We start from the raw sequence: 24,852 nt of genomic DNA on the forward strand, positions 1-24,852 counted from the left end.
GCTTTAGGCTAAATTACAATTAGGTTACATTTCTTTTTGTATAATCAGAAACCATCAAAATAACCTTTCAAAACTGAGAAACAGGACTTTGTGCACATTTATTACTTGTTAACTATGCTTATGAACAACCAAAGTCAATTTCAACTTAAAAATCTATTTTTTGTCCCTCCTAACGTCTGGATAAATCACTAAATGATTTTGAAATTGAATGATATAGTAACTAATTCAGCAAAATACCTCGGTACTAGTATCAGTGACGTTTGCATTATAGAGAAAAAGCATTTACGTTACATCTAGTGAAAGTTGCCAGATGACACACCGCTCGATTTCCAATAGGCACAGTGACAAATATAAAGTACCTGCCACCGGCTGAGCCAGATTTTTGGTTAGGAAATTAACTACTAAGTTTTATTATCTTCTCATGGGGGCTTTACCTAAAACCCTGGCAAAGAATCACAAATGCAGCATTTTAAATGTATTAAATAAAGCACATGTTTTTAGTGAACTCTACATTTAACAGAGGTACAAATAGGGCTATGGAATGAAAAACTAAAATATGGATTTTTACTCCAAAAAGAAGGGACAAGCCACATCTTATCCATCTCCCAAACAAATAAAACACCTGCTTCGGTTGAAATGTCAGCACATCCTTTCTCATTAGAAGGCATTTTGAAACATAGCAAGGGGTGGATCTCTGAGGATGCACCGGCACCTTATTAGCTCTCAGGGACTCCAACATACCTTCACAAAAGGCTCTTGGTCTGGTCTGGCGCAATAGAAAATCTGAATGTCCAAGGGCAACCTTCGGATTCTCATCCTGATGGGAGGGAGAACTGTCTGCTTGCTCTCTAATGAGAAACAGCGTTTTCCTCTGCCGCCACACACTGTTGCTTCCAGCCACGCTGAGCTACAACTGTTTTTGCTGTATCTAGTTTCCTGCATAATTGAGTTTCTGTTTCCCTCAGGAGAGGGTTCAACATTTCTACAGGAACACACCCAAATTAGGATTTAGAGCAAACACACACTTCCTGTCAGGCAGAGCTGTGAGGCTGTAAAATGACACTTTCACCTTTGAACCGGTAGTTTCCTAACTGCAACACAACTCCATTGGTTTGGGGTTTGTGGTTTTTTTTTTTCCTTTATCTTCTTATACTTTCCTTCCTAATTGTCCTCTGGCTAAGCTAGCTCTTCTAGCCCTGCTTTTCCAGAGTTTTTTTTTGCACCTTCTCTAAAGCTAAATTTCCATTTTTTTTTTTTTTTTAAAGATTTTATTTATTTATTTGACAGAGAGAGAGCACAAGTAGGCAGAGTGACAGGCAGATGGAGAGGGAGAAACAGGCTCTCCGCTGAGCAGGGAGCCGGATGTGGGGCTCGATCCCAAGACCCCAGGATCATGACCTGAGCCGAAAGCAGCCGCTTAACGGACTGAGCCACCCAGGCGCCCCTAAATTTCCATTTTAAACTTTATGGATGTTGCCGGACATAGGTTTGAATCTCGAAGGAAGGATAAAAGGAGCCTTTACCCAAGGTAGGTTCATTATACCTACGCCAATGGCATTTTACTTCAATACCACATCATGTTTGTTAGATATGAGGAACTTAAAAGAATGGGAGAACATCTGGTTTATATGAGGCTGAGAAAAATGTTACTTTAGATTCAGTTTTTCAAAATAGCTGGCAAAGGAACATTTACCCTTAATGACTAATAAGCATGATGAGCCCACCTCTACTTCCCAGATCAGATGGCACGAGGGGTTGGAAAAAAATGTAGATTACCATTGGATCAATTTTCAGTGATCTTTCTGTGACTCTTCCACATCTAAAATGGTCTTAGGTACTGCTGAGGGGGTCAGAGTGCTATTGCATAGCTCATCCTAAGGGTTGGTTCTAATGAGAACTCTGGCAGATACTTAGTGACCAGACCCAGGTCAGCTAGAATTTATTTTCAATGCAAGAACCAAGACACAATCTGGGGCAGAATCACTTGGATTTTGTGCCAGTGAGACAGCATTCTCTCTTTAGTACCTGACACTTCACAACAGCTTGCGTTTACTGATTGCCTTCTCTGTGATGGCAAGTGCCAGTTACTTTGCCAGACTTGGGGACACAAAGCAGTCCTTAATCTCAAGTGAGTGAGGAGACAGCAGAGAGACATTTATTTTTATTTTTTTTTAAGATGTATTTATCTTAGAGAACATGATTGGGAGGGGCAGAGAAAGAGGGAGAAAGCCCCAAGCAGACTCCGTGCTGAGTGTGGGGCTCAATCTCACAACCCCAAGATCATGACCTGAGCTGAAACCAACAGTCTGATGCTTAACCAACTATACCACCCAGGTGTCCTAGAGACATTTATAAGTAAACGAATGCCACTCCACGTAATACAAATGCTAATAGTAGCAGCTCAAAGGTGGGTGGGGCCACCCAGTGAGTTTTCAGAGAGGGCTTATATACAGAGGTGATGGGGCTTCAGTGTGAGAGCGGAAGGTGGGGTGTGGGGAGATGTCCAAGTGGAGGGCACAGGAGGAAAACAGCTGTGTTCTAGGTTCACTATGGCTTGAGAACAGAAAGCAAGAGAAGTCGAGATGAAGCTGGGGAGGGACAGACGTGGAGAAAATAAAGAATAGTAATGCCATTAAGAAGTAATGCCATTCCAGAGGCCACTTTTTCTAAAACCCGGCTATTCTTCAAAATCATCTAGGAGCTTTTAAAAACACAGATTCTGACATTCCTCTCCCAGACCTACTGAATTAACGTCTTTAGTGGTGAAGGTCTAGGATTCAGTTAAAAAAAAAAAAAAAAAGGTTCACCAAGTGGTGGTTCCGATGATTGGCCAGTGCGTAATGATAGCTGTAGGCAATGGGGAGCCACTGAGTGTTGTTAAGCATGGGAGTATATGTTCACATGTGTTAATTAAGCAAGTAAAATAGCACAGAACATATATGAGAGCTTTAAATATGATGAAGGAAACATCAGAAATCATTAAACAGTGCTGGAAAAAATTGACTATTAAAAGTATTACCTACCGCGTATCAATAAATCAACTGCAGACTGAGTGGAGTTTAGATTGGTACTACAGGGCCACCCATACCTAAAAACACTACAGGGAAAAAAATACATAAACAAAAAACACAAGTAAAATTAAAAGGCAAATAGCCATCTAGAAAAAAATTGGTCAAAAATACAGGACGGGCACCTGGGTGGCTGTCAGTTAAGCGACTGACTCTTGATTTTGGCTCAGGGTCATGAGATGGAGCCCCGTGTCAGGCTCCAGGCTAGCACAGAGTCGGCTTGTCCCTCTCCCTCCCCCTGCTTGTTCTCTTTCTCTCTCTCTCTCAAATAAATGGATAAAATCTTCTAAAAATACAGGAAACAAAAATCAGTAAAACAAAAATTAGTATCTTTTAATCATAAAGAATGCAGTGTGATGAAACTATTTACATACATACATATATATTTTTTTCATTTATTCTATCCTCAACCAAGGAAATAAAAATTAAAATATATTGTTTCTCAGCTTCCAAATTAGCAAAATTTTTTGGAAAGGAGTAATAGTAGTAATACTTTCTGCTGGCATAAACACAGGAAGAGGGGTATTCCTCATATTGCTGGCAAGTTAAGTTGTCATATATAAAAAACAGGAGTCTTAAAAAAGTTAGTACCCCTATATCAGCTAACGTCACTTCTAGGAAACTAAGAGAATAGTAAGAGTTGCAGATTATCTCATCCTTGTGAAAAACTTGAACACAATGATTGCTAAAAATCAGGAAATGTTAAATAAATTATAATTGAGATTTTAAATATTATGCAACCCATTAAAATGAGGCTTAAAAATCTTTAAGATGATCCAATTCTCACAAGATGTTAGGTGAGAAAAGCCAGATACAAACCTATACATAAAGCATGAATGCATTTTACAAAAATAAAAAGCAAGACTCCCTACCCTTCTCCCCCGAGATAACATCCTAAAATAAAAGAGAAAAAAAGGAATTGAATAAAATGTACAAAAGTGTTAAGTGTGGTCACATATTATTTTTAAACGTTCCGCATTGTACTTTTCTGTAGTTTCCAAATTTCCTAAAATAAGCAGGTGTTCCTTATGTAAAATTAGGAAATAAAGCTTACTTAAAAACACTATGTATGGGAGAATGGCCTGGTGGTTGCGCTGAGACTGGAGGTGCCCTTGGAAGTCCAAGTGAAGGGTGGAGATAGGCTGACTGGGGCAGGCTTGGTGGAGGGAAGTAGAGGTCCCTGTACCATGTAAAATCACAATCAATAAGACTCTGACTAGATATGGTTAAGGAAAAGAAGCTAGGATGATATCTAGGTTTCTAGCTTGGGACACCACTAATTAAGATAGGAATATGTGAGAAGAAGCAAGTTTGGGGGCAAGATTCGTTTTTTTTTTTGGACATGCTGAGGATCAGACACCTGCTAGCTTCGGGGGGAGTGAAGGTGCCCTTCCCCACCCATAAAGGAGGAGCAGTGCCATTACAGTGGCTTGGCTTTAGGGTAGTGCTAGCATGCGAGCTTGCCCCTGCATGGGAGGGATCGCGGCCGGCATTCTTCTACTCACTGCACTTTTGGACTCTCTGCCATATGGCAAGAAAACAGAGATAAGGTGGCCTGACCAGTCCAGCCACCTGTCTCTCCAGTTATCCACAAGCACAAGGAGCTTGGAATAGGCCAACTAATTTCTTCCTCCTTCTCTATCCCTTCTTTTTTTCTTCCTCTTCCACTACAGATCTAGAGAGTATTCTCAGAGGAATTTGCCCTCTCTTTCATTCTCCTCAGCCTGAGAAGGCCTGGGGCTGACTGCCCAGGCCCATACCAGATCACCGAGCAGACCTTTCTCTCCCTGTGTACCTCTGTGGCTCCTTTTCCCCCGGTGCTGCTAAGTGTGGCCCCCCTCCCCCGCACTGCCGGGGTTGTCAAGAGCTGAGATTCAAGGATGGGATTAGTGGAGAGAGGCAGAATAGCCCTTAAAGGGGGCTGCTTTGGCTCAAGATATTCAGGCCTCATCAGGCAAGGATTAAGTCCCCCAGGCAGTCTAACCCTTCTCTCTGGAACTCCATATTGGAGCAAGAGACCACAGTCTCAGTAAGAAAATGTACATTTCCTGGCTTTGCTTCATCTGTGGGGGCCTCTTGAGGAGAGCTGATGAGGTAAGGACAGGACTTGCTATTCCTGGGTGCCTTGGCCAGAATACCTGTATCACACCACCTCTGCCTCATGGACACTTCCAGCAGTGCCCGTGGGGCAGCTATGAGCTCTAGAGTAGCAGCTGGGGGAAGGAGGTATGTGGTGGGGGCAGATGGGGGCGGTCAGCCGCACAAGCCACAAGAGTTGATGAGCTCATCCAAGGAAGATGTAACAGATGAGAAGGGGGCCAAGGACAAATTCCTAGGGAACAGCATGAGAAAAGGAACCAGCGAAGTCGACTCGGAAAGACTGGCCAGAGACAGGAGCAAAAACTAGGAAAAAAAAAAAAACAGATTTGATAGAAAAAGCCAAGGGAGGAAGAGCCTCATAGGCTTAAATATCTTCAAACAGTGGTTTCAAACAAGAAGCTTTGTGAACTGTGGGGAGACACGTAAACAACTAAACTGTTGGGCAGTACACGAGAGAGCTATGAACGATGAGCTGTGGGAGGACAGGAGGGGAAACGGACTGAGAGCGCCACAGCTGTGACAAATGAGCGGGTCCTTGAAGGATGGCAGGAGTTTGCCAGAGAGAGCTGCGTGTGTGCCCGCTGCACATTCAGGCCACGAGGGAGTGACAAAAAAGGAAGAGTGAGGGGGCACCTGGGTGGCTCAGTCGTTAAGCGTCTGCCTTCGGCTCAGGTCATGATCCCAGGGTCCTGGGATCGAGCCCCGCATCGGGCTCCCTGCTCAGCGGGAAGCCTGCTTCTCCCTCTCCCACTCCCCCTGTTTGTGTTCCCTCTCTCGCTGTCTCTCTCTGTGTCAAATAAATAAACAAAATCTTAAAAAAAAAAAAAAAGGAAGAGTGAGTCCAAGCACATGTATAAAAGGACCTGGTATTCGAGAAAGGATCAGACCTAAGGGGCAGGCTTATTACCCTTGCTCATCCCAAACTGGCAAGGTTCCAGCCTTGGAAGGATCCCACTGCCCACTTGAATCTAAAACCAGGCTGGGAGTGCTGGAGAAAATCACCCCTCACTAATGCCTGGGGCCACTAGAAAAGTCCAGTGGCCCTCAAAACCAGACAGCCACCCCACGACAGTCTTCAGTTAGCGTTTTTCCTAGCCTCCGTAACTGCTATTTCCTACCTTCTCCATATTCCTCTAACTCCTTCTTCACTTCAGGAGATGCCCGTCCTTCCACTGCAAGGAAACCACTGGATGAAAAATGCCACAATTTACCACCACTGAAGCTGCATTTTATTTGCACACACTTTTTTCTTTTCTACTACCCAGCCACCTAAGACCAGTCCTATCCCTACCCCCACATTCCCTGCCCTTGCTCAGAGATTTGCTCTCCCGATCATTTCCTTCCTCATGCCCTTATCTTCTATACCTTCTACTCTGGCGTTCCTGCTGACCTCATCCAAAATGTTAGTCTCTCTCATGAGAGGAAAAGCATTCTCCACCTCACTTCTTCCAGCTTACCATCTCATTTCTACCCTCCAGAACCAAATCTGAGTTGTTTGCCCACGTCTATTAGTTCCACTTACTTACCTCCCACTCATTCTTTGAACCCCTGGAATCTAAATTTTGAACTTACCACTTTAATGAAACTGCTTTTGTCAAAGTCACCAACTACCACCTCGGTTTTAAATCCAGAAAACATACCTCAGTTCTTATCTTCTGACTCCTCTGCAACGTAAGTCATTCTGACCATAACCCCCCTCTTGAAACATTCTCTTCCCTTGGCTTCTAAGACATGACTCTACTTGTGTTCTACCTCCTTCCCTGGCTGCCGCTTCTCAATCACCTTTGTAGTCTCTACTGCCTTTGGCCCCTTTAATGCAGTGTCCTTAAGAGTTCTGTTCTGAGCCCCATTCCCTTCCCACTGTACATACTCTCCTACGATGACCTCATCTACATTCATAACTTCAACTTTGCTAATGATTTCCAAAAGCATATCTTCAGATCTTTCTCCTAAGTTTTATTCTCAGCTGTCTCTTGGACATTCCACAGACACCTCAAATTTAGATTAAAACCAGAATGCAGAGCATTTTCTACTAAATCTAATACTCTCGCTATTGTCCTATCTCAGTGAAGGGCAGGTAGCACTACCCTCCAGTTCCCACTCTGAAAACCAAGAAATCAATCTTGACATGTTCCTTACTTTCCACATATAATAATTACTCACAAAATCCTGTATATTCCACCTTCTAATTATCTTTCAAAAGCACTCAATTTTCTCCTTCCCCACTGCCACTCTCTCAGCAACCATTATCTCTCAACACTGATGACCAAAAGCGCCTCCTAAATGGGTCTTCGAGACTCAAGTGTTGTCCAACTCCAATCCTTGAACATCTGCCAGCAACAAAGAGCTGTCTGAGATGCATATGCGTGTATACTTCTCCAGACTCAAAACAGTTCAATGCCTTCCCACTGCCTTTAGGAAGATACATATGGCTCATAGGTCCTTTGTGATGTATCCTTGCTTCCTTTCCCTGCTTCGTTTCTTGCCCCTCCTTCAGCTTTGCGCCCTATGGTCCAGCCACATTGAACTTCTGTTAGTCTATCAAATGCCCCACTCTGTTTCTCCCCTGGGTCAGTCCCCTGCACAGACTTTCCTCTGGCCAGAACATGTCCCATGTCCCATTCCACCCCAACTGCCCAAACTCCCCCTTCTGATCTTCGTTCAGATCACTCCTTCTGGGCAGCTCTCCCTGATCCCGCTGGCTCCATTCAGGGGCCTGGCTCCATGCTCCTATAGCACTTGGCACTTCACCCACAATGGCAATTATCTCAATTATACTGTAATGATTCATCCATACTAAATTCTGCTTATCTCATCCATCGTGCCCCTGACATGGGAAGGGCTTGGTAAGTGCTCAAAAATATTATGAAGGGCTTTCCAGGCCACATTAAGGAGCCTGAACTTCATCCTGTATATAAAGGGGACCCATTAGCAGTTTTTAAAAGAAAAAGCGAAATGACCTGGCAGTGCGGCATTTATCTGACACATATAACTAGCTCAGACAGAGGAATCAAGTTATTTTCCCCGATAACTTCAAAAGTGCACAGGAAATCTAACTTCTTGCCAGCGAAGAAGTTCGTGGTATCTGGACCCAAGAAGACTTTAATTACATGTTATAACTTAAGGACCATGACAGTCTAGCCCCTCTTGAGTGCTCACCTCCCAGCTCTTGGTGGTTGGCTCACTGAAGAAGTTGTCGATCATATTCAGTTCTTCCTTTTCCACCACCACAAAGCCTTGCTCTTTGGCATCTTTCCCATAGACGTCAGGAGACCACTGAACAAAGAACGTGTACAAGTGATCCACCCTGAAAAACACGTTCGTCATAGGAGTTAAACACCAAATCCACTTTCCTGGCAGGCACAGGTAAGGACTTGAGCGCTCACAACCATCTTTTCCCTGCTTGGCAAATCCATCTTACTAATTTCCCACTGTGAAGACGGTCTCTACCAGTGCAGTCCAAATCTGGAAAATAAGTCAAAAAGTGAAAGCAGAAGTCCACAGACACCGAGAACCTGTCTTTCAGTCTGAGGGAAAGATCAAGAGATGGGACATAAAATTGAAAAACACAATTAAGTATTTACACCAAATATATACTCCTCATTGGGTCTTCATTTATTGAGCACTTGTATTCAATGGGAAAAAAAAAGACTGATCTGGTCCTTTAGTTGGACAGGATAAACAATACTTCAATGGGGTTTTATGTAGTTGAAGCACTGTTACAATTTCAACAGAACACCTTTAATAACTACAAAGTAAATAATACTGGTTGTTGTTCTAATATTAGGAAGAGACCTAATCTTATTTATATGGGAATGTGGTTTGCTTCCTATTTCTCTGTTCTCTCATACATATTTAACATCTAAAGGTACTGTAGCATCTCTCCAGACTTAATCAATAGAGAGATGGCGGATTTCCAAGATTATTGCTCATTTTAAAAAGTTATAATTAGGTAAAAAATATTATAACAATGTTGCTACAGAGCTTGAATGTTTGTACCCCCCCCCCCCAAAGTTCGTATGTTGAAACCTCACCAAAAATGTGATGGTATTTCAACGAAGGACCTTTGGGAAGTGCTTAGGTCATGAACCCTCATTATTGGGATTAGTGCCCATATAAAAGAATCCCTTTTCACCATGTGACACAGTAAAAGGACAGTCATCTCTGAACAAGGAAGTGGGGCTTTGCCAGACAAATCTGACAGCACCTTGATCTTAGACTTCCCAGCCTTTAGAACTGTGAGGAATACGTCTCTGTTGTTTATAAGCAAGCCACTCAGTCTATGGTATTCTGGTATATCAGCCCGAATGGATGAAGACAAATATTAACAGAACTAAAACAAAAAAGAAATGTCCCCCACAATTCTGAAATCCCAATGGATCAAAAGGTTTTTAGGTTTCTATATTCCTATCTGTTCTTGTCCATATGTATACAATTTTCATTGTCATGAGGGCCAAGAGATAATCGTTTGTGATATGTACCATTAAATTATGCACCTCTGCCATGTTGCTAGTCTTTGTACTGATTCTTAATGGCTAATTTCATGAAAGTAATAGTCATGAATAGCCTGGATTCCTGTGTCCTCAGGATATTTAGCTTGTTCCCATTTCTTCAATTGTACAAATGTTACAGTGAACATCCTCAGGGTCTATGCCTTTCACCATCTTTTGAATTATTTCCTTGAGATTAGTTCCCAGAAAAGGGATTACTGGGCCAGAGGGCAGGATTTTATAGCTTGTGGTTCATCCTGCCAGGTTGCTTTTGAAAGGCCAACTCGTTTACTCTGACACCAGCCCTGCAGTTTGCATTAGAGCTTCTTAACACTCTTGCTTACTCTTTTTTAAAAAAAGAGTTTAATATATATTTAAGTTTTACCTGACTCACGTTACATTTCTTTGAGTGTGTGCTGAACAATTTTCGCATGTTTTCTTCCTGCTGCAGCTTTTCTTTCATGAATGGGCTCCTTGTGACTTTGTAGTCAGTGTTTTCCTTGTCAGTTTGTGGGAACTTTTACAGAATGTAAACATGAACCACTATGAAGTGTATTTCAAAGCCCTCGTTTCCCTTTTATATTAATCATATCTTTCATAATATAGGATTATCAATTTTCATATACTTGAGAAGTGTTATTTCCTTGGAGATTACTCCTACTCCTTCAAAACGTGGAGAGCTGGATCCAAGATAAGGTGTGTATCAGTGTGTAAGATATATTACCATTTCTATTTAAAAAAAAATCAGATATAGGGGCGCCTGGGTGGCTCAGTCGTTAAGCGTCTGCCTTCGGCTCAGGTCATGATCCCAGGGTCCTGGGATCGAGCCCCGCATCGGGCTCCCTGCTCAGCGGGAAGCCTGCTTTTCCCTCTCCCGCTCCCCCTGCTTGTGTTCCCTCTCTCGCTGTGTCTCTCTCTGTCAAATAAAATCTTTAAAAAAAAAAAATCAGATATAGATATAACTGTGCATGGGTGTGATGGTTAATTTTATATGACAACAACTTAGCCATTTTTTGGTCAAACACTAGTCTAGATGTTGCTCTGAAGGTGTTTTTTTTAGATGTGATTAACATTTAAATCAACAAACTTTCAGTAAAGCAGATTACCCTCCATAATGTGGATGGGCCTTGTGCAATCAGTTGAAGGCCTTAAGAGAAAAAGACTGACGTCTTCCTTAAAGCAAGAAGGAATTCTGTCTCTAGATAGCCTTCAGACCTGAGATTACATTATCAAAATCTCCCTGGGTCTCTAGCCTGCCAGCCTCCCCAGCAGATTGCAGACTGGCCAACTCCCACAACCATGTAAGCCAAATTCCTTAAAGCAAATCTGTCTATGTATATTTACATACACATATCCTTTTGGTTCTGTTTCTCTGGAGATCCTTGACTAGTACAATGGACTCTTCTGAAAGGTTATATAAGAAACCGATCAAAATGGTTACCTCTGGGGAATGCAATGGGATAGAAGAATGACATGTTTTACATCATTTATATCTTTAGGTTATTTTAATTTTTGGAGTAGGCAGGACACTTTTATGATTCAAACATTAAAATTATATGTTAAAAAGTAAATAATGAGAAGTTTCCTCTCACTCACATCCCTGTCCACCAAATCCTGTGCCCATCCTCTTCCCTTATAGGTGACCACTTTATTCATTTCCTGTATATTTTTGTAGTGTTATATAAATAAATATAAATATATATTCTTTTTGTCTTCCATTTCTACAAAAGACAGTACTATTCTCTATCTTGCTTTCTTCATTTAACAATATATCCTAGGTATCTTTCCACATCAGTATGTAAATGGTTTCATCATCCTTTTTTTTTTTTTTTTTTTTTTTATTTATTTGAGAGAGAGAGAATGAGAGAGAGCAAGCACATGAGAGGGGGGAGGGTCAGAGGGAGAAGCAGACTCCCTGCCGAGCAGGGAGCCCGATGCGGGACTCGATCCAGGGACTCCAGGATCATGACCTGAGCCGAAGGCAGTCGCTTAACCAACTGAGCCACCCAGGCGCCCTCATCATCCTTTCTTTTGCAGCTACCAGTACTTTACTCCGTGGCTATACCAGAGCTTATGTAATCATCCTCTACAGATGGACACTTGGGTTGTTTCCAGGATTGTGCTGTTACGAACACTGCTGTGACGAATAACTTCGTATGTGAGTCACTTCACATGTGCACAGGTACAGTTGTAGGATATATTCCCAGAAGGGGGGCTGTGCTGTTAGAGGAGTATTTCCCTTATAACTTTGCTATATAAAAACCATTTGCCCTTTTTAGGAATGATATCATTGTTTGTCTTCCTATCCTAACAATGATATCACTGTTGCCTTCCTTGAATCTTTGAAGTATTTTTACCATGTAGCATAAAATTTCTCATTAAAAATTAACTTAGAAAAAATTAATCACCACTCCAGAGAGGTTTGATGAGTATACAATTCTAACTCTTTCAGTTTTCTAACACTTAAGATTTAGTCCATCTTAACTGTACTTTGTAATAGAGAACCAAACATGCTTCACTCTAACTCTTGGAAAAGAAGACATTTACTATGCGCATATCCACATTGAATAAAATGACTTCCTAATTATTTGCTAGCAAGCTTACCTGTGAGAAAGAGAAAAGCAGTCCCTGACACCTGGAGCTAGCCTGGCACTCATAGCTAGGCCCTCGTATTCTCCTGTTGAACCTAAACAACTTCACAAAACTTCAGCATCAGACAAGACTGCTCTATGACTATGATGAATGGTGACAAAAACAAGACCACTTTGAGGTCTATGTCATATCTGAATGCAAACAAAAACATGAACATTGTCCAGCCACAAAAATGACCAAACATCCTTCCAATTTGGCTAGTATGAATGACTATGCTTCTTTACTTATCATAGCATTAACCTCTCTACTCTTCCTCTCTAGTCTAGTTCCTCTCAGATAAGACTTATACCCAATCATAGCATGACCTCTGCTTCCTGATAGCATCTAATCTAGAACAAATTCCCACTTCCTTAAGTCCTTCCCTGTATCACCTAACACAAATCTAAATCCTATACCTCCTTTTTAGCACCCTCATTCTTTGATGGCCCGTGGTCCCATGGTATGCGTTCTCCCTTACAGCAACGAGTCAACTCAACTCATTCAACTTTAGGTGTGTTTCCGGAGGTCTCTAGCCAGAGGGCATTGTCTCCTTCAACAACATTCCCTGTGCACCCACTATGTGCCAGTGACCCTGCCCTCATGGAGATTACCTTCAGGAATATGACAGCTGATGGGGATACTGGGTATCATTTAATTCAGCTAACTCTCCTTAGATATAAGGGAATGGGGCTCTGAAGTCTACTATCAGCCTCACAGCCAGGACCAGATCTTCTGAGGTGACAACCAGGGTTCTTTCAACCACCTACAAAGCCCTCCCCTTATTCCACCTTGATTTCTAAATCGTTCCCCAGTTCACTTCCTGGTTATGACACTAGACACATTTTTATCACTTTTTGGACTTACTTTCCATGAAGGACTGCTCATGTATTCTCTAACAGTTTACCCTCATAGGGAAAGTCACTGTGTAAGCATGAACATTGAAGAAGCATCCCAAGAAATGCTAAAAGCTCATGCTGACACATAACCCTGTGCAAGACTATTAGGGAATGAGGAGTGTGGTACAGATTTTACATTAGGGGCGCCTGGGTGGCTCAGCTGGTTAAGCATCTGCCTTTGGCTCAGGTCATGATCCCAGGGTCTTGGGATTGAGCCCAGTGTTGGGCTCCCTGCTCAGCAGGGAGTCTGTTTCTCCCTTTCCCTGATGCTCCTCCTCACCCCGCTCGTATCCTAATAAGTAAATAAAATCTTAAAAAAAAATAATTTTCATTCCTCCTTGGACATTAGAAGAAAATATAAATTGTGCAAACTGCAAGTCAATAAAGATTTTAAGGAGAGACCCTAACCTAGCAATTGCCAGTTACTTCTCTTTTCAGTGATGAAGACATTAAGTTGCTTGAGAAGACCATTTAAGCAGTCCTTTTTATTATGTGGATGTAAGATAAGTAGGATTTATTATTCTGGAGGGAGATATAATTAGACATGCCTTACTTGATGAAGACAACTTGCGCGTACAACCCATTGGGAGGGTGGATGGGTTAGAAGGTGGGAGAGAGGGAAGATCTGTATAAGGTCCAAAGGATTTCCTAGGAAAGAGGAATCCTGTGCCTAATACCCTCTCTTTTGAAGAGATTTTCAAGATTATTAGAGCACCTTTGATTAATTAAGGTGGTCTTAACAGAGATAAACCCATAGGAGAGGACAATACCCCTATCCTCACCCTACCCTTCTTGAAAAGAAACTCTTCAAGGCAGTGGAGGGAATGGTCTAGATTGATGACCTGGGATCCATACGAATGCCATGATTATTTTAGCAGGTCCATTTGGACAGAGTGTGCTGTTGGTAAAACTTAGACCAAACTATCTGCCACTCTGGGCATACCATGGGAGGGAATGGCTACATACTTCATATGTGTATGTGTGAGTTTCTCAGGAGCTGTAACAAGTTGGGGCGGAGGGCAACAAGGTCAGTTTTAGCATAAAGCATTCTTGCTTGCCAGTGCCATTCTCTCTAGAAGAAATATCTCAGCCTGGGGCAGGAATCTGGGGTGACTTGGTAAGAGCGCCTCTTCTCCCCAACCTCTTCCCTTGGAACTGCTGGGTTTCCAGGGGGTGGTGAATTGAGCCTCTGGATTTGTTTGTTGCCAGAGCGAGTGTCCGATTCTGCAGCAGCCACGTGTCAAGAGCAGCCAGAGCTGGCCCTTTAACCTGGGTAAGCCCTGGGCGTCTTGGACCAGCCATAGAAAGAAGTAACGAGAAAGGAGGAAAGAGGTATTTTCAAAATATCACAGAAAAGAGGGTCAGAGTCGTAAACATTTTTAATATTAAACACAGAAGCGACCTTATGTTTTAAGCAATGCTGATGAACTATATCAGTGACCTTAAAAAGAAAAGATGTGCTTCCCCATTTTGAGGACCTTCAATGGTACAGTAACTCTAAGAGGCAAGTATTACTATGCCCAGCTTGAGGCTCAGCAAATTGAATGATGTGCCCAAACACCCCATCTCTGGAAATATTCCAGCCCATCTAAACTGACTGCCTCTTCTTTTATGAATGCTGAACTCCAAGGAGGACGGTGTATTTTTGTACCTGTCCCCAGTCAGAGGTCTCAGAGTATAGGGCAACTACTTCCTTGGCTTTGGGTTTCATTAACGAAGATATTACTTAGATGCCCTAGGTGGCCCTTAAGGCACATGCTGCCCACCTGCTCTTCCTCCTCCTCCACCTTCCATCAGTAGGCTCACAGCACTGCCAAGACTGTGCTCCATGCTTGGGCGACATCACAGGGCAGCCGCCTCACCTCAGCCATGCCTCTGGGAATGGTTCTCCACCGGCTGCAACACGCAAGACAGAAGCCCCGAATGGCCTCCCTCCTGTCTCAGGTGGTAAGCTCTATCTCTGCCGCCAACAAAGTCCCCCCAACCTTGGGAAGCCTCAGGTAAGTTGAGATGAGAAACCTCAAAAGTACGTTCCACAAACAGGGCATCCTGATGGGAAATGTTCATGTCTCTTCTCTCAGATATTCAGAGCACGAGCACACCCCGATTATTTCCCTCAACAATAGCCTCCCACATAAAATCTCCTTCTTTCACGTAGACCGAGTCCTCATACTATCCTCTGACGGCAAACCAAAAGGAATGAAGAATTAACATGGCCTGTTTCACAAGAGAAAATTAAAGTTCATTTGGAACCAATCTGATTACTTAACTCTTAGGCCTCTGGAGACCGAATGGAAGGAATTGACGTCCCCCTTTCCAGGTCCACTTCTGCACAATTCTCCAGCCTTTGTTTATTTTAACTATTTAACTGGGGGGAGCAAGGAAGAGGATATGACTTCATCTTTTTTCCTTCTAGATTAGAGTGACTGTAATTTAAGTTTATTTAACCTAATTCTTGGAATGGTTCTTTTTGGCTAACTGGGTTTTCCTGGTCATTAGTTCCCAGAAGTCAACCCTGCCCTCTGGAAACAGGCCTCAAAGTCCCCTCCTTGTCCTTCTGCCTCCCCTTCACCCATTCCTTCCGCCTTTCTGTACCACCTCTACTCTCACCTTGACCCCCACTCCCCCTCTTTCCCCAGCCATTAGCCCCTCCTGGATTCACACACTTCAGGCCAATCTTTCCATCTCAACCTCACTGTCGCCCCCTAGAGGTGCACCTTTGATCCTCCTACTACACCTGCCCTTCCGAACACCTCACAGAAATAATCACCTTGCGGACTCCTCCTCCCTTGGGATGATGGATGTTGCTGGGTTTTCTTATTTGTGCTTAAGGATCACTACAAATCAAAGGCACCTAACATCAGCTAAGAAAACCCTCCCTCATGGGGCTCCCTACTCACCTCTAACTCACTTCCTTTACTACTCCTAGCAGTGGCTATTCCAGACCTCTGCTTTTGCAAGCTCTCTCTCCTACCCGCCTTCCTCTCTGAACATTCTCCATTGTACCATCCTAATAATGCACTCCTCTTCACTGTCCCTCTTAGCATCCTTCTCTTTGGAAGAAGGAACATTTCTTTTACCCATTTTAACCCTCTTGTCTGTATTTTCGACAGTCCTAATGCTTGGTGAAATTTCCTCCATTATTTCCACCCCACCTCTCCATGCCTTTATTCCCTTCATCTTAATCCACGAACCCACTTGCATTTCCCCATCCTTAAACATAAAAGCCTCTGGATTTTGTTTCTCCCTAAAGCTCCCTTCCCATACCTCATCTTCCCTTCAGAACATACTGTTAACATTTGGGTTAGCGTATCTTCCAACTTCTTTTCATTCCTGAATTCTTCCATTCTGATTGTATTAACCTTTTAGTATATGCCCTTTGTTAAACCTGCCTCAGACACTATCTGGATGGAGGCAGAGTTTTTAACTTTGTTCCCTCCCCTCCTTACTTCAGTGAAACTGATTTTCTTACAAGTGACCTATTGTCAAACTCGACGGAATCTCAGGCATCATTTGTCTTGACTTCTGAAAGCCTGTTGATGGTTTTTTGAAACCCACTCAGTAACTCACCCTGTTTCTGATGAGTCACTGGGTTTCCCTGGCCTCAGCTGTCTCAGGATACCGCCGGCCCAGCCAACCCAGCTGCCAGTCATTACTGCCACACTGGTGGCTGTCCTGAGCAGTGGGTGTGGTAAACACGTGAGCAGGGAATGAGGTCAAGCGCTGGGTCCTAGGAAAGCTAGTAGTAAGGAGGAAACAGTAGAAGTGGTCCTGGAAGGAAGCCAAGAAGAGACAACAGGAAGGCAGAAGTGATCTTACAAAATGCAAATCTGATCACTTTCACCCAGCTGTGTAAAATCCTTCCAATGTCTCCCTGGAGGTTTTAGGGTAAATTCAAACTCCTTGGGGGTGCCTGAGAGCTTGGTTTTGTGCCCGTCTCCAAAATGTGCTCTTTGTTCCAGCAATATGCTCTTGTACCTTGGCTCCAACATCCATTCTCATGCCTCTTTTCTTTATTATTATTATTATTTATTTTATTTATTTATTTTTTCTTTTTTAAGAAGGGTGACAACAAGGGTAAGCCTGGAGGAGAATCATCTCAGGCTGGGGTCAGGGAAGCCAGGGCTCATAGTTACTTACTCCGCCTGTTGAGGGAGGGGAAAGAGGCAGTTACAGGAGGAAGGGAGGAGATGGCATTCTCCCGCAGGGAACATGTGCAAAAAGACATGGCACGCAAGAGCAGGGCGATGCTAGGAGGAGGGCAGAGTGGACACGGTCGAGAGAAAGAAGGGCAATGCAGTTGGGTCACTGGCGCCCTCTGCCAGAGGGTTCTGTGATGAGGACAGGGCCACTGAGATGCAAGGGACCCAGGCCCTGCCCTAGAGCGCTCAGGTAGAAGGAAGCAAACAAAAAATCCAGACACAGTTCCAACAACACAGCGACAGAAGCCAGTGGGCATCTGAGCTGGGAGGTGTGCAGAGTGGGAATTCCTGAGGGGTGCAATGAAAGAGCAAGACTAAGTCTTTGCCTCACAGGATGGCAGGAAAGGAGAAAGAAAGAGCCAGAGGGGCTGTGTCACCGGGTGGGTCACAGAGAGTCCTGAGCACAAGATAAACTGCTTGGACCTTATCCTGCCGCTACTGTTTCCCAAAGTGTAGCAGGGACGGCGCTAGTGACGTCAAAGGGAACACAGAGGACCATATTTTAATAGCTACGTATTTACTTAAGATTGGCTAAGTAAATAAAAATGGATAGAAGTCCTCTAAAGACAATGACTAAGTAAACAGCGGTACAGACGGCACGCAGATATGGGGACACTGGGGAGGAAGTGGGTGAACGAGTGAAGCACCACCGTGAGCACTGTGGACACACCAGCCAGGGCTTTTGCAGGAAGCGGCCTGGCCAGGTCTCTGGTTTAGAAAGATCGCTGTGGAGCCAAGTACAGAAGGGCAGGGAAAGATAGGACTAGAAACAAAGGTTGTACCAGAATAAAGGCTACGCCAGTGATCCAGCCAAGAGCTGATCAAGGCCACAGCCCCACACGTGGCAGCGGACACGGGGAGCAGCTCGCCATACATACTCCTCCAGATACCAAACTAGGGCCAACCCATCCCGCAACAGTCGATACCAACACCTGGCGCTCGGGCTTTGTTTAGGGTTTCTAATTACCAACGTGGGCTTAATCAGATTTCTTCATAAACTTCAAAGGTCTTTATTGTCAACACAAGGCTCCTTTAGGGATCCACCCCAAAGGAGACATCATATTCAAGTTACAAATCCCCGTTTAGCAGATAAAGTTGTCCTCTATGGAAGAGAAATCCGAAGAAGGTCAATGATACCAGTTTGTGAAGGGCATCAGCCTTACCTCAGGGGCAACAAAGCGTTAAGAAAAGGAACAGCAATAGGAGCAGCACAGATAACTTTCATTAAGTGCATGGTCAAGTTCATTTTTTCCTCATAATAACCCCAGGAGGTACCCACTATAGGTATCATTTCTGTTTAATGGAAGAAGAGCAACGCTTACACAGATTACCTTGACCAACACCACACAGTAGGTTAGGGGTGGACCCGGGATCAACCTCAGGTCAGTTCATGGTCTCAATGAATATGCTTCACCCTTTTCTTTATGATTAGCCCCACGGACAAAACCGTAGGGTTGAGGAGCATCTGGGTGTCTCAGTCGGTTAAGCGTCAGACTCCTGATTTTGGCTCAGATCATGATCTCAGGGTCATGAGACTGAGCCTGCATCGGACTCCATGCTCAGCAGGGAGTCTGCTTGTGTGTCTCTCTCTCTCTCTCACTCCGTCTGCCCTCCCCCACCTCTAAAATAAATCAATCAATCTTAAAAAAAACCTGTAGGGTTGAGGGATATAAAACCTGATGAAAAATCTGAGTTGATGCTTGGAGTAAAACATTACTATTCATACTTTAAGTATATGGGCTTTAGGCACAATTACAATCTATTTTCTCAAAATTAGCTACGGTGGGATTTTGTTTACTGTTACCTTTTTTCTTTCTTCTTCTTTTCTTTTTTTAACATAGTTGTGAGGTAAAGTGAAAAAGCACACATGTCTAAGGTAAAGACCTGAACTGGTCCCATTTGTTACCAGCTGGGGGCTTTGGGAAAGTTCCTTAATCTCTCTGAGCTTCTAAAATGAAGAAGGTAAGAAAACCTAGCTCCTCATATAGGTGTCTGGAGCATTAAATGTATAAGGAAGTTCTATCTACCTTCAGACAGACCTTTTACAAAGTCTCTTCCATTTGATTATCTAAAATCTTGCTACCATATACACCAACAAACTGGACCAAAATGACCCTGAAGCAGTTAGGCATTCTTGTCTTATCAAGGGTCACTTCACTGTTAGGAAAAGAAATTGGGGCTACACACAGCAAGATATAACCCCCAACCATCCACGATTTAAAAATTATAAGCAGGAACCATCAAACAATTTAACAGCTATTATATTAGAAGCATACTTTAGAGTACATTATGGCACAGAGAATGGGAAATAATAAGACAAGGAAAGAGATGAAGAGAATAAGAATGTGACCCAGGGAGTAATGAAATATATGTATATGCAGTCCCCCCACTCGTTGTATTGTTGATTATAAATTAAAGATATTCCAGTGCACTTCAATCTAAAACATCCCCAGGCTCCATTCTGAATACAGCCACAGAAGCCCAACAAGGCAAAGCACTCTGGACCCCAGAGGTTGTTACTAGAAAACTACCACCTCTTAAAACCCACCTCAGTGGCCTGACCCAAGGTCCTTTTATGAATAAGGTCATTTTCTTTGCCCTGTAAGGTCCCTTTCAGATTCAATATTCTACAACTTTAAATGAAACCAACAGTTAGTAATGCCCTGCTGTAATGCCCATTGTTAAAAGGTCTTAGTGTGTTTATAAAAAGAAAATTTATTTATAAAATACCAACTAAGTATGCTTCTTTGTCCTGGTTCATCAAAAATAATAGGATAGTTCTTTTGAGAATCATTGATCAGAACAATAACTACAGTTATAAAAAGGATCACTTACAAATAAGTAAAAACTAGAAGTTTCTATTAATATCAATGCTGGAGCATTGAATAGGCTGGCAGCCCATACACAGCCTTGGACTCAGCATCTGTACTTTTCTTTGTTAATTAAACAGTGGCTAATACTTAAAAATTGGGGAGATTTGACACACATAATCCATATTTCAACTTCTTTTGAAAAAGATGGGAAGATCAAGCAACACCAGGCTCACGTCCCCCCATAGCAGCATTCAGCTATGAGACACAGAGGCACACAGGTACTCGGCAGCTGTTCCCTAGGCCAGGTAATTAACACTGGCCCCCCAAGCTTCCCTCCCTCCATTCCTCCATCTGGCTCCTGCAGGCATGTAGGCTTGCAATAATTACTGTTTCTGCATACTTACTCCCAAACAGTGTGCGCAGCACCCATTGGCATTAACTATTCTGCAGTGGGAACAGGCCACGAGCTACGCTCCGAAGTGCTGTTTTCACTCCTCCAGCAGAAAGCACAGCCACCACAGTGAAGAGCTCCTATGAAGGGGGTTATTTTTTCATGAACTTGGATCTGGCTACAGAGTCACTGATTAACTCAAGATATTTGCCAAAGCTGGTTACTGAAATTACTGAAGGGTGGCTGCCTAATAGTGCTTCTGGAAGGTGATGATGAATTTCTAGAACTTTAAGTTAATGAGACAAAAGGTAAGGTGACCAGAAAAAGAATGAGAGGAAGCAGTATCACTTCAAAACATTTTAAAGCATTATTTTAAAGCACTAAAAAAAATATTGATATCAGTGACTAATAATCCTATGACTTATATTTGTTCAGCAGTTTTCCAGAACTTAAACTTGTGTTAAATACAAAGAAAGATCATTCCTTTAGGGATTATTTTGGAGACCTTTTTTTTTTTTTCTTTCATAGTAACATTTACCTGAAATCATCACAATAAGAATACAGTATGATATGTGTTATACTTAAAGATCACTGGGCTTGTATTCTGAAATATATCTGGTTTGGCTACGTAGGGCCTAAACTGTTCTAGAAAGTACAGTACTTTAAAGTTAAAGACTATTTAACACTATGGTCTTACTGGCACTGACAGTTATTAAAGATTTCAATTTAGCCCTGACCCTGCTAAAAGCAAGATGACTTTTGATCAGAAAATGCAGCACTAACTATGGTTAAAGATTTCATGCTAGAAAACTAGGTTAGTTTTTGATTTCTTTAATTTGTCCTTTTTTCTCCAAGGAAAATGCTCTTGAGAGCACTTTGTTTAGTCTCCATGGCGGTCTTTATGATTTGGACATTTTTCCATTGTAAATCTAGTTTAATAAGAGAATCAGTTTTCTTTTTTATAATTTTACTTGTTACTGCAAAAGTAATGGCTGCAAACTAAACGCATGCTCAACATATAATGGCAAAGAAAGATACATTTAAGTAAAAGCAGTTTACTTTTGAAAACGAGAAGATAACACAGATAGTTAAAAGATCCTGACCAGGATCTGCCATCAACCAGTCACTCCTAACAATACAATATGATAGCTTACATACCCACAATTATCAGATATAGACAGATCCACACATACTATCATTACATTAACTGATACATAGAAAAAAGGCCAAAAGTCTACAAAACTAAAAATAAATTGTAGTTAGCTTGGTGTAACAAATTTGAGCTTTCTCTTCCTTTTTGCTTTTCTGTATTTTTCTAAATATTATATAAAGTCTGTGCACTATTTTAGTTATAAGGAATAAGGTATTTAAATATTTTTATCTATGAGACTATAGGCTAATTTATTCATGCCTCCATCCAATTAACATTTAGGAGTATATTACGTATTAGGTCCTATGCTGTTTTTAGGACACAATATAAGACACAGCGTCAAAAGCCCCAAGTAGTCCACATCTGTAGAACAGTGTAGGAAGGACTATGACAGAGGTGGGGGTACCTTACATCTAAACCAGACAGGGAACATTTCTTAGAGGAGACATTTGAATTAATAAATGTATGTAGGTGAGGTGGGTAATGGGGCTGGGCATGGGGAGGGAAGGCTGGTCATCCCAAGGAAGCCAGTCAATTAGTCACTTATTATTATTGAAGCCAGTCAATAAGTCTGATTCACCTTTCCTACCACTGAAACATGGCCAGGTGTCCACAGAAGGGTCAGAATGGGAGCTAGAGATCCTAGTGATAGTAAGTGGATAGAATAAACTGGATGTGGTAACGGACCAATGTGGGAAGATGACTGAAAAGCAAGATTCTGTCCACATTCTGGCTTTGGGGACTGGGTAGCTGGTGGTATCGGTTACTGTGATGGAGAAAACAGGAGGCAGGAGTTGTGGGGACATTGGCAGGGACAAAAGAAGAACTAAGAACCCCAGTGTAGGGTATGATCTGCCTTGAGTTTGTCTGATCCATGGATGATCCAAATATTGAGACCTATCGGTATATATGTGTTTGGGGCTCAGTAGAAAGTTCTACACTGAAGATAGCTGGACACGATTGGCATATAAGAAAGAATTAATTAGGTGCAGGCAATTGTATATATAGTGAGAAACAGAAAGGGTCATTTAAGGGGTAACATTTAATGAGGAAACAAGAAGGAAAGACTGGGAAGGAATGATAGGATAGAGGGTGTCAAAGAAATGGATGATGGTCAATGGTATCAAATGCTATAGAATGTTAGGGTAAAATAAGAACACAATAATCTCCCTTCGTTTATCATAAAATGGAGGACACCTCCCAGATTCTAGAATTCCATTCCAAATCCGAAGCTGCAGGATGTTCAGGGAAGGACCTGGGTACTCTCTATGTTTAAAGGCTCCTAGATGGTTTCATTACAAAGCTAAGTTTGGCACCCACCCATCTAAGCCATGGATTCTTTGTTAACTCTATATGCTTTCATCTCTATGAGACAGAACATACTCCTTCTCAGGCTTTAGTCCTCAATATTTCTGAATTTAGAAACTAAGATTGCTCCTGTCAGAGGAAAAGGTGCCAGACTTCAATTCCTCCCCTGCCCCCTCAGTGCCTCTGTGTCTGTGGGTTGTTCACCCATGAAGTGTAGGTTAAGAAAAGACGGTTACTGCCAGTCTGGGGAAGAGATCATTGTGGAGGCACTATTTTGGGAAACAAAGGATCTGCACAGCTAGAGAAGAGAGGGGAACCACCCGAGTTCAGGAATATAGTATTTTTAAAAGGTGCCAAGCTAGAAAGGTCCTAGGCCTCGCAGGCAAAACCCATAAAATGACCAATCTTAGTAAAGTCACAGATTCAGGCAAATGAAGAAAAAGTGAGGAAGGTAGGCGAATACGTAAAGAGTTTTAACAAATGAACATGGGGTTTAGACTTTAAATCTGAAGGCTTAGGATATTTTTTGTGGCAATGTGACACAATCAAAAGACCTTTTGAGAAGATTATTTTGGCTATAAGGTAACAAAATAGATTTTAAGGGGAGGAACTAGAGAATAGGGAGCCACAGTTTAGGTTCAAGCACTGTGTTCACGGAAGAGTCATGTAAAATAAAGTAACTGGATCTTGTGAGATGAGCTTCAGAGCAAGGAATATTGTAGTGTTCTTTTTGTTTGGGACCAGATAACCACTGTAGCACATAAAAGTTCATTCTAATAATAAGCCAATGCTAGAACCAGCCTGCAACTAAGTTAACCTACCTAATATTAAAGAAAGGACACTTTAGTCAAGCTCTTTATTTCTATACAATGTTCTCATTAGACCACCTCAGTTCAATTAATGAGCACCCATGGAGTATCATCCATAAAATATCAGTCACTTCCTCTCCTCATAATTAGTGAAACACATCTAGTCAGATGGAGAGCACTTCGGCAAGGCCCAAGGGTATGAATTCTTTTGGGGATGCTGCAAATTTTCATTCCCTCGCTCGTCAAGAAAAAACCTTAAATGTTTGCAGTATCTCCCATCCCTGTTTCAGTGATTTGTCAGCCTAAATAAAGGGTATAATTAAGGCAGTTTCAGCTGCCTGCTCTAGTATCTATTTAGGAGAATGGGATTTGAAATCAAATGGATTTGATATTTGCCAGTTTGAGCAAGGTGTTGAAAACCAGTACGTCCCACTTTCCTCGTTTGTAAAATGAGGAATAACACTACATGCCTCACAAAACTCTCATGACTTTTAAGTGAGCTAACCATCCAGAGTACCATGCCAGGAAAGGGTTAAGGGGGGCATGGACTGAGCACTCTGCCTGCCCTCTTAGCCCTCTCTCACTTAGAGCTGGGGAAACTGAATGTTGAGCTCGTAATTTCTTTGATATCCCCCCCTTAAGAGTGGCAATCCTGCTTTGGATGATGAAGGTATCAGTGGAGCATCATTTAAAAGTATGTGTTCAACCAGAATAATCTGACGCACTTTATAAAGTTGTGATTCAGGCACCAGAATTCTATCAGGCTCCAAACAAGCTTAGACTCATGGTTTAAAAATGAATACAACTTCAGACAGATGGCACATCATGAAAACCTCAGTACGGGTGGCTTTCAAGCTTCACTCTAAATATTCCAAAGCTAAGAGTGAACACTTTTGAAAATGAGAAGAAGATACACAGATAGTTAAAAGATCCTGACCAGGATCTGCCATCAACCAGTCACTCCTAACAATACAATATAATAGCTTTGATGACC

General features: G+C 42.4%; 1 protein-coding gene across 17 annotated transcripts in view; it reads right to left on the minus strand.

Moving 5' to 3' along the window:
• Positions 1–24,852, minus strand: part of NCOA7 (nuclear receptor coactivator 7) — a 155,599-nt gene that overhangs the window by 10,794 nt on the left and 119,953 nt on the right. For 16 of the 17 annotated variants that reach the window (XM_078054782.1, XM_036085457.2, XM_078054773.1 and 13 more), the window contains one exon: positions 8,328–8,475. In XM_078054782.1, coding sequence (XP_077910908.1) covers positions 8,328–8,475 — 148 coding nt within the window. Of the gene's footprint in view, positions 1–741; positions 1,144–8,327; positions 8,476–24,852 lie in introns of those variants that run through there. The other variant, XM_036085462.2, reaches the window with a different exon arrangement.

Source organism: Halichoerus grypus, chromosome 9 (genome assembly GCF_964656455.1).
Source record: "Halichoerus grypus chromosome 9, mHalGry1.hap1.1, whole genome shotgun sequence".
NCBI classification, from domain to species: Eukaryota; Metazoa; Chordata; class Mammalia; order Carnivora; family Phocidae; genus Halichoerus; species Halichoerus grypus.